Below are 10,905 nucleotides of genomic sequence, written 5' to 3' on the forward strand. Positions count from 1 at the left end.
TAATAAATAAATAAATAAATAAATAAAATTTAAGTTTGATATGGGATATTCACATAGTTTGAAAGTATCTCCTCACAGAATGCTTATTATTACAGGGAGGAAGTTTACAATGGGGAAGCCTGGCAGACATCACCTTCACCCACTGAACAAAATGAACATCATTAATAATGGGGTAAACCAAAATCATGCACCAAACGAAAGGATGCAATGAGAAAAACAGAGCTTGATTTCTGTGACAGCCCTGTCAAAGATGCATAACCTACATATAATCATTAGAAAATATCAGATAAACCCTAACTGAGGGACAGCCTGGAATCTTCAAAAGTATCAAGGTCATGAAGGTCAAGTAAGTCTAAAGGAGACTGAAGAGACTTGATAACTAAATGCAGTGCACAATTCTGAACTGCATCATTTTGCTACCAAGAATCTTACTGGGACAACTGGCAAAACCTGAATGGGGTTTGAGGATTTGATGGAGGTAACATTATCAAAACTTCCTAGTTTTAATGGTTGATTTTGGTCAGGTAGGAATGTCCTGGCATGTAGGAAATACACACAAGGTATTCAGGGTGATGGGGCGTTAGGTTGGTAACTCTCAAGCAGTTAAAACAAATTCTTTGTACTGAACTTCACACTTTTACGTAAATTTGGACTATTTCAAACTTTTTAAAAATTATCTTTTAATTCATACGCAATGTGGCTTAATAAAAGAAAAAAGAACCCTGGCCGGTGTGGCTCAGTTGGTTTGAGCATCATCCTGTAACCAAAGATGGAGGGTTTGATTTCAAGTTAAAGCACAGAACTATGTTGCAGGTCTGATCCCTGGTCTGGGTGCGTGAGCTCCCTAGTCCAGGTGCTATGGCAGGCAACCAATCAATGCTTCTCTCTCATCCATGTCTGTCTCTCTCCCTTCCTCTTCTCTAAAAGCAAAGGAAAGAAAGAAAAATGAAGGAAGAGAGGGTGGGAGGGAGGGAAGGAGGAAAAGAAAAGAAAAAAGAAACTGAGAGGTACATGAGGGAGAATGTAGGCTGCACGCTCCCTTCTGGCAGGGAGGCTGGTTTCCAACTAAGAGCCCCCAGTCGGTGCCCTGGCTGCGCACTCCTGCTGACGAGCGCCTACTCGGGAAACACCCCTGCCCTCAGTGCAGTGGAGCTTCACCTGCCCTTGTTACCTCCGACATCTTGGGATTTCTCTTTTCTATTGATGTCTTTATACTTTAGTCACAAGGTTGCAGAGTGTAAGTCTAGAACTTATATTACCAGTTGGGCCTTTTGGTGTCTAGTTGAGGGGCAGGACACAAAAGAAACAGTCTATGATTCTGTGTATTTCTGCACAAAGTCTTTCATCAGAGACCAAGACTCATACACATTTATTCTCAGATACTCTTTTCTCTCTCCTAGTAAATTAATGGTACTAAGTAGCCAATGACAAGGAGGAAAATGAATGATTCTCTCCTCAAAATGAAGGGACCAGCCCCCCAGGGGCAGGGGAGGGGTAAACAGGGACTGCCACAGGGCCAGCCTGATTTGGAGAAACGGGCCTGAGCCACAGCCCCTGGAGGACGGTCTCTGTGCAGAGTATTTACACAACAGACACCAATGGCTCCTCTGCAGCCATTACTGTCCGTCAGGTAAATAACGCATGTGCCAAAACACACATTTAATGAGGGAAATAATATGCCTTTATAAAAAGCTTCAATCTGTATTTACCTGAGAGACCAGAGAAGCACCAAATCACCAGATTAGTGGAACCACAGAGGAGTCATTCTGGTGTCTTGGGTAAATAGACATTTTATAGCCTTCCATTACTGGAGAGGGGAAGGGAGGGCGGGGGGGTGGGCATCCTTTAATATCCACGTACACTGGCCAGGGGAGCCTGGGGGGATGGGAAAGAGAGAAGTCCATCGTGAAATATGGGATCTGCCATCTACTCCCACCCCCTCTCCCAAACCACATATACTTGGAATCTTGGAGAGAGGGGAGGATATGGGTTTATACATCCCTGGATTCAATCCATTCCATTAAAAGTCAGACTGGGAGGCAGGGGATTCCAGAGAAACTCCAAAGCACCAGAGAAAGATTCTCAGTCCCAATTACTAGAAATACCTGGGTCAGCCGCAGCTTCCCCAGTTCCCAGTCCTAGTGCAAGTCCCTGTCCTCACCTGACCCATAGTACCGCAACTGCGCAGGCACCTGAGTCACAGAAGCATCAACAGAGAATACAGAGATACCTGTCTGGAACTCACTCGATCACAGGCTCTATCTTAGACAACTAAAATAGCCTGGGAAAAATATAAATAAACTGCATGCCTTCAAAAGTCATAATCTCCCATCTAATGAATGCATCCTTACTGCCAGAGCACTTTCTATGAAAATTAGACTGCCAAAGGTGAAAGAAAACCTGAGCAGCAACACAGGCCAGCCAGCCAGTGAAAAGGAGCCCCGGAAAGAGAAACAGACTGCACAAGGCTCACATGGTGAGTAAGAGTAAGAATAGAACCCAGGGCCCCAACACAAGGCCTCATCACCTGTCCCCCAAGCTTTTAATGCAATCTCACAGTGGAAGCCAAGGGCCTGAGACCTAGGTCTGAAAGGCAGAGGCTGAGACAACACAGTTTGACAGGCCCTGGAACCTCTATACAACTTCCCAATGGTCCCAAAGTAGAATGGAAGAAGGAACTCTAAAGCTGGACCCTCAACTCAACAAAACATTCTCCTCTCTATAACCTGTCACTCCCTTGGCTTGTAGCTACGAGCTGCTTCTGCTCCAACGCACAGCTAGGGAAAGCTCGCCCAACATCATAAGTAGCTGCGAATCCAAAACTATCAACAGAGCTAAAGTCACTAAAGACATTCAGGAACATCACATTCTGGTGGCAACGTCACGGGACACTTGAGGTTTACTCTCCCCTGCCTGTCCCAGCAGGTCAAGGCAGCACATAAAAAGAAGTGACTGTGATTTGCCTGTTTGCCAATCTATCAGCCACACCCAGTAGCTGGGGCAAACTCCACAAAGGGAAACATCTCTTTGTAAAATCCTGAAAATCAGTTGTAACCCCATCGTACACAAGAAGGGGCAAAGGCTTATTTCTTAATACACCATAAACAGGATAGAAGTAGATGAAGGGCAGGGTATGGTGCTCACTCTGTTAAGCGGTTCCCACACTCATAGACAGCATCTGAACCTAGAACCTTCTATACCCCTGCTTACAAGATGGAGAACTGATATAAAATGAGGAGTCATAGATAGTTGTCAAAATGCTGGTATTAGCCCTGGCTGGTGTGGCTCAGTGGATTGAGCACAGGCTTCGAACCAAAGGGTCGCCAGTTCAATTCCCAGTCAGGGCACATGCCTGGGTTGCAGGCCAGGTCCCCAGTGGGGGCCACGTGAGAGGCAACCATACACTGATATTTCTCTTCCTCTCTTCCTCCCTCCCTTCCCTTCTCTCTAAAAATAAATAAATAAATAAATTTTTTTTAAATGCTCATATTTGCCAAGCTTAGGCTCAAATCCTGACTCCACCATCTATTCTTTGTAATAATAGCTATAATAACACCTATCTCTTAGGGGCTCAATTTAGTCACACAATGTACAATAAAGTGTCTTGCACAATAGTAAGTGGTCAGTAAAAGGGAGCAATTGTTGTTAATACATGACAAAAAGGAAAGAAAAACATTTTCTGAAAATCTATAAGCCAGGCACACTATTGGGAATTTACATATTTCATCTCATCCAGTCCTCTCAACAATCAAGCTAAATGGGTAACAGTATTACCATTTTACATATGAGAAAACTCAGGCAAGAAGGCACTCAGTCCTTTGGGGTCCAGTTCTCCTCTCCCCTATTTGAGGGCCCACATTTTCCCACTGGATTGATTCCATCAGCCATAAGGCTAACACTACATATCAACTTCAGTTTTTCTTCTGAGGTAAGGTGTGACTTCAACTAAAAGTAACTAACTCAACCACAAGCAATAATTAATTAAGTTTGTCCAATTCATTCAAATTTGTTTGCATAACATTTAAAAAAATATTTAAACAAGAATAACAAATTGCGACCCTGAGCACAAAAAGGAGAGCCGGGAAGCGGAACCCTGGATGAAAACAACTGCATCACAGGGGCTCAAGGCCTCTTCTCACGCACAGTTCCGGTGGAGCAGACCCCCCCACCTCACAGGGTGGAGAGACCGGCAGGAGGCCAGGTAACAACCGGCTCGCGCTCAACTCCCCAGATGCGACGTTTCCTTTCAGAAACCTGTGCCTTGGCAAATGCTCCTTCCTCGGTTCTAAAATGTACTTCCCCAGGCACATTATTGCTCCTTCTTCTAAATCCAGCTCAAATCTCCCCCTTCGTGGAGCTTTCTCTGACACCTCATCATAAAGTTAATTGCTTAAGTGTGATCCATTAGCAGTTTATCTCTATTTCATAACTCTTATCTTACTATATTGTTAAGATTTTTAGTTACCTGTTTCTCCTCCTACCAGTCATTTGCAGGGAGGTGAGGATGGAAGATAGCAGGTATAGATGTATGTGTGTGCACATGTGTTTAAAAATCATATCTGAGCCCTGGCTGGGCGACTCAGTTGGTTGAGCATCGTTCCATACACCAAAAAAGGGTGCGGGTTCGATCCCCGGTCAGGGGACATACCTAGGTTACAGGTCCATCCCCGGTCAGGGCGCATACGGGAGGCAGCCAATTGATGTTTCCCTCTCACATCAACGTTTCTCTCTCTCTCCACCCCCCACCCTTTCCTCTCTCTCTAAAATCAATAAGCACGTTCTCCAGTGAGGACTTAAAAAAAGATCATATCTGACATGATAATTTCTCTGACTTGTTTTTGGTCAGACCCTTTAATGCCTTTTAAAATTTCAAGTAGCGTTAAAGGAAAGCACAAGATTAGTTTTTTTCATGGAAAAGTGCATGAGTTTTAAAAGTCTGAGAAACACTGAATTAGACATAGATCCTTAAGGGCAAGGGCCATGTCTTATTCACTTCTGTATTCCCAGCACAGAGCCAGGCACAAGCAAGTGTGAGTCAGTGTTTGCTGAAAGAGTGTGTAAGCCCAAAGTCATGATGCCAACTGCTCTGGAATCAAAACATGTTAGAGCAGAGCAGGACCTAAGCACCGGGCAAAGCATCTTTCTCTCACTCTCCCTGTCTCTCGGCTTCCTCCTCAACCACCCCATTCTGTCCTCCGTTAGAGAGAGAAAGAGTGAGAGAGAAACACCGCCTTGGTGCCAGAATACTATTAAAAGGATTAATTTAGGGACCAGTGTTTGGACTGTCACATCCAATCACTACCCACAGATCTACAGCTTCCCAAATCAAGCTCATGCAAAGAGGAATCAATTGCAAGGACACAGAGGGTCTGAACAGGCATACTAATGGCCTCCTGAGGTGCCAGCGGCCAGCTCTGACACTCCCATAAATTATCTGCCTTTTGATTTTACCTGTAGCTGTGGGGCACAAGGCACAATTTTGAACATATCAAAGCAATCTCTGGTAACCCACAGCTCCCCCAAGAATGTCCCCAAAGGAGGACGGGCTAAAAACAAAGACCCAAAGGGAATCTGCTTCCTGGCAGGCCTGTTCCTAGCAGCCAACAATTAAAACCCAACAGGACCAAGCGGATAAAGTGGGACCCAAATCAAGCCTAGCAAATCTGGACAAGGCGTGCATCAGAATGCACTTCTGCAGTGATTACACATCGCTCACTCCAAGGAAGAGAAATCACAGCAATAAACTAACACAAGTCCGTCTGGAGGCAAAGCTGCACTAGCTCTCCCAACACCTTACAGGATGACCTCAGGCAGCACACTTAACCTCACTGGGCCTCAGTTTCCTCACTGAGTAGCAGGGATAATAATGAATGCTGACCACCTGACCCACTTCCCGGAGTGGTGGTGGAAAGTAATAAAAGACATCTGAGAGGCACTTTACAAAGATGTAGGTCCACAAGGGTAGCAACACTAATAAATGACCCTGACAGACTAGGAGAAATGACTGGTCACACTTCGGTGAATTACTTTTGGGTAGCTGCTCTCTCAATTCGCTTTACTGACGGTACTGGGGCTAAGGACCACTCTGAAGAAAGTTCTGGGATTCTAAATGGGACTCCTGATGTCTGAAAATTTTGCGTTATGAAGAGCAGTGGCTTGCTTTAGTTGTAACCTCCTCCTGTCTGCTGACTGCTCTGCCAGGGTCTATGTTTCTACCCTATGGCCACAATTACAATTGTGAGGCCCCGATTGTTGCTGACTGCTCTCAAAAATTATTATTCAAAAATTACTGCGTAAGATACTATTAGTAACAAAAGTTATTAATTCTGTAACAATTAATAATTTTCAAAATTACTGTGTAAAATACTATTGGTAACAAAGGTTAAAGACACTGTGCTAAGAGCTTTACATACATTATCTCATTAAATCCTTTAACCAACCCTATTAAGTTCCATTATCTCCATTTTACAGGTAGGAAAGCCAAACTCAGAGAGGTGAGTCACTCAGCCAAGGTCACATAACACTATGATAACACTGTTATCAGAAACCTATAGGTTACCCTTCAGCAGAGCCAGTACACTGGGGCTCCGAGGAGGAGGACAATTCATCAGACACTCAACTTTATTTGGTCCTTGTGCCTGACTAGGAGACATTCCCAAGACCAGAAAAAAGGTCATCAGTTTGCCACAAGCAAGGACAGACTAAGTAAGACATATAATGAGAACAATTCCTACAAAGCTTAGGAAAATGGGCCCTCCCCTGTGTGCATAGTTCAAGAAGTTCAAAGCAATGGACATTAAGCTAAGACCCAGATCCCTAAGACCAAGATCCCTACCAGGACTCCATTCATTCCCTACTTCTTTAAATAGGAAAGGCTTCCCAAAGTCTTCAATCAGTCGACACCAACTTTCCCTCCCTACGCCTTTTCTAGTCTGTGAAATAGGAACTGGTATTGCCAACATCTTTAAGCTCCAGTAGATGTTCTGAAAATTAATAGTAAAGAGAACGAGTATACACATATAGGCAGAGATTCACTTATATTCAATCTTTAAGTGTCAAAACACTGCCTCAAAGAGGGAAATATGAAATGCTGCTCATGTAACTGCCACAGCCTCCTTACTGGTCTCTGCTCCAGTATTGTCCTCTTCGATCCATTCTTAACACTGAAATCAGAGCAAACTTTCTAAAATGCAAATGTATTATCATCAGTGCACTGCTGAACACCTCTTCATGGATTCTTACTGCTCTTATGAGAGTCTGATCCAGGGTCTGGCAAACTATGGTCCACAGGCCAAATCCAGCGGCCACGGTTTTTACAGTTTACTGGATCACAGCCGTGCTCATTCATTTTCATACTATGACTGCTTTCGCGCTGTAACAGCAGAGTTGAATAGTTGTGACAGAGGACCACAAGGCCTAAATATTTACTGGTCCTCTACAGAAAAAGATTGCTGACCTAGCCTAACTTTTTCCCCCACCTGTAAGGTCCTGGACTCTGTCTACCTTTCCTGCTTCACTTCTCACCATATTTTCCTGCCCCCTGCCCAGAGTACTCTTTCAATCACACTAAACTTCAGTTTTTCAAATTCAACAAAGCTCTGACGTTCACACATGGTCCCTCATATTTTCATCTAATTCCAGGAGGTTACTTCCTCTGAGAACCTTTCCCTGAGCCCGCTGGTCTGGGTGAGGGACCCTTCTGAGTACTCCCCCAAAGCACCTATACCCACCTTACTATAGCACCCTCAGAGTATATTATAATTGCTTCTTTATTGTCTGTCTCCCTATGAATTTGTAAGCTCTGTGGTGTCAGGGACAGCAGCTATCTTATTTACCACCACAATCCCAGGTCCTAGCAAAGTGCCTGGCCCTTCCTCATTAAAGAAACAGCCTCTGAGATCCTGGCTATCAATCATCAGAGTCCACCTTTTAGCCAGTCCCGATCCTTGTAAAATGAAGATAGGCTAGAATTAACCATCTACTCACAGGTGACTCACGAACCAAATTAAACCAAGATCCCAAAAGGTCTTGGTCAAATGTATAATCAAAAGCCAAAATGAATGTGTTCCTTCCTACTGTCTGAAGACGTCTATTTCTCAGAATAAAGAACTATTCCAGCTCTATCAAACCCTTCTGAACCTAAAGGTACTTTAGGTAACTGCATGTATTGCATACATGCAATGCCCACAAAGAAACCATGACAGAACTTGAAAGTCTGGGTACCCCAACTCCAACTCTTACACCTTATAGACTTTGGGTAAATTTCAATGGTCTTTAAGCATATGGTGTCTTGCCAGAAAAAGCTATAGAAAAATACAGTCTGCACTGGCCTTGACCCCTCACCCTCCAAGCCCAAATATACATAAGGAAGAAGTCAAGCCAAACTTGATCATGCAGCAGGATTCTCACCTCTCCTTACTTCGAAGATGCCAAGGCTGGTGGCTGGGGATGCTGAAGGTTCTGTGAGAGCTGGAAAGCCCCAATGCTGTAGATAAATACATATCTCTGCAACAGGTCTATTTCAGTACAAAGGATCAAATCCCCAGGGGGCTGCTGTTTGAAACAATTTAAGAACCAACAGTATACTTCAAACTTCTAAACTCAAACTACTTTGGGATAATAGCCATCTGTGTGGAAGGACAGTACCTGTACAGAAGTTTCAGAAGCTACTAGTAGTCTTATTTTTGGAACAATGGATTTCACGTTCTCTAGCAGCATACTTTTCTTCCTAAGGAGGCTTATCTCCTAGAAACACTAAATAGTTACAATATCTGAACTTGGACTGAGAAAGACAGCCATGAAGTGGTGGCTCTCTGGATAATCCCAGAATCCTAGTCTAGTTAAGGAGAGGACATTAGTAAGGTTGACAATATTCAGAACTCAGGAACTGAGGCTGGGACTGGAGGAGGGGTTGGTTGCCACAAATGCCCAAGCCATATTGCAACTGGCCACATAAACCAAGAAACTTGCAGGATACTTCCAGGTTTGCCTCAAATTCTTAGAAAGTCAAAGTAACCAAATCCCAAGTAAAATCATCAATGGACAACTATCATATTTATCACCTAATTAAGATCTTCCAAAGGTCTAGAAGTTGCAGAGGTGCCCTTATAAGCCAGCAATGAGTGTCCTTTGCACAAGAAACACCTAGGTTTGGAATCATCTATTCCTGTCTACCACTCTTTATACATTACTTTATTCTACTCAGATCCCCTGAGAAAATGCCGCTCACCAACTTACCCCACCACAAACAAAACACTTTTCAAGATGAAAGCGAATAAAAGCACTTTTATTTGGAATTTTAAGTTGGAAGGAGAGCTCTCAGCCAAGCTCCATGACCTAGCTAGAGGATTATTTACAGGATCTTTGGGCAGGAATTGTTAATGAGCTTTTAATTTGGAGTGCTTAAGTTGCCAAAGTGCTCTGAGCTCCAGTGAAGCACCACAGAATCCATAAAGGAAACCTTATCAATCACTTCCCGGCAGCTCCCTTCTCCCACCCCCACTCCCCCACCTCTATGAGGAAAGCCAGCCAAGTGGGTTTCTAACCAAGATCACAGACACACACATTAGTGGTGTCACACTCCAAGTCCCTGTTTATAAATTGGCTTTTAAATGGTAGGGTATTCAAGTATAATATACTTAAGCTCCAGGCATGAACCCACTAAAACAAGGCATGCTGTGTATGATAAAGTCAGAATAAAGCAGAATTTGATGAAGCCAATTTCTGGTAGAAACTCTACAATCAAAAATCATTCAGCCAATCACAACCTACTATAGTTCGAATAGTGCATAGTCTTTCACCAATGGGATTTGTGTTTTCTTTTGCCCTTCAGCTGGGAGACTGATAAAATGTCTGAAAAGAGCTAATGACATAGAGTGGCCAGACACTTGTAGCAGAGGCAACCATAGGAACCATCAGTTAGCAAAATCCAGCCCTAAGGACAGAATCCAAACCCCCAGTGAGGGGCCACACTCAGCATCTTCCAAGTCAACAAGGAGCAGTTATATTTTGCAAGAACTCAAAGTCAAACCTCAATCCTAGTTCATGCTTTTTTTGTTTTAAGAAAGCACCTGTTGCTGTAACATTTGCAGGAAAAACAAACAGAAAGTAACCCCAGTTAGGCCCCTTATTCAGTCCTTCCACCATCACTACCACCACTGCTACAGATTTACTTAGAGGTAAACTGCTAACCTTGTGTGTACGTGTGGGTGGTGGGGAGGGAGAAAGGGGATGTTCTATTTACTATCTCCTTGCTGGGTTTCTATCCTCTCTGGTCAAACCCCTCATCCTCCTCCCTGGTAATCCCATGTAAGGAGTCAGCACCTTTAGTCACCTCACCCAGTCTGTCTCGCAGAGCCCTGCCCCGCTCCCTCTCTGCCTGAGCGTTACTCAGTAGATCATGCATCCCAGGGTGAGCACATGGGCCAGCACCCAAGCCGCGCAAACTGTGCGCGCCGCGACCCGCACCCCAGCATGCATCAACCAGGGCCCAATATTGGGGGCCTCTCTGCATCACCCACCCCAGGGTGTTGCCCCCAACTCGGGCCCATCCAAGTCCAGGGGAGAGTAAGGGGAGGGGCAGGGGGCCAGGAGACCAGCCCTCCTTCCCAGGGCCGCCCCCGCCCCCCGTCAGCAGCGGGAGAGGCTGTCGCCATGGCAACGCCCCCTCCTTCGGGCCAGCGCGGCAGGCTCCCTCCAAGTGCAGGCCCCGACGTCTCCCTCGGCCTCATCAGGCGCTCAGAGCAGTTTATGGCGGCGGGCGCGGCCCGCGCCGACTGCGGCGCCGGCCGGGCAGAGGCAGGGCCAGCTCCGCCCGCTCCCCACTGCCCGTTCCCGGCCGCCTCAATAGCGGCAGCCAGCACCACGAGTCCACAACACACCGACTCACCTCCGCGCACTCTGACC

The 10,905-nt window shown here is 45.1% G+C and overlaps 1 protein-coding gene across 7 annotated transcripts in view; it reads right to left on the reverse strand.

Moving 5' to 3' along the window:
• The window catches only part of LOC112314443 (ERI1 exoribonuclease 3), a 121,937-nt gene extending 111,032 nt beyond the window's left edge, over positions 1–10,905 (reverse strand). For 2 of the 7 annotated variants that reach the window (XM_045204165.2, XM_024571010.4), the window contains exons 1-2: positions 10,521–10,875; positions 8,410–8,485 (exon numbers count right to left, since the gene is read on the reverse strand). In XM_045204165.2, coding sequence (XP_045060100.1) covers positions 8,410–8,485; positions 10,521–10,730 — 286 coding nt within the window. In that variant the 5' untranslated portion in view covers positions 10,731–10,875. The other 5 variants (XM_053917992.1, XM_053917995.1, XM_053917991.2 and 2 more) reach the window with 5 other exon arrangements.

The sequence above is a fragment of the Desmodus rotundus genome, unplaced genomic scaffold (genome assembly GCF_022682495.2).
Source record: "Desmodus rotundus isolate HL8 unplaced genomic scaffold, HLdesRot8A.1 manual_scaffold_92, whole genome shotgun sequence".
Classification (NCBI taxonomy): Eukaryota; Metazoa; Chordata; class Mammalia; order Chiroptera; family Phyllostomidae; genus Desmodus; species Desmodus rotundus.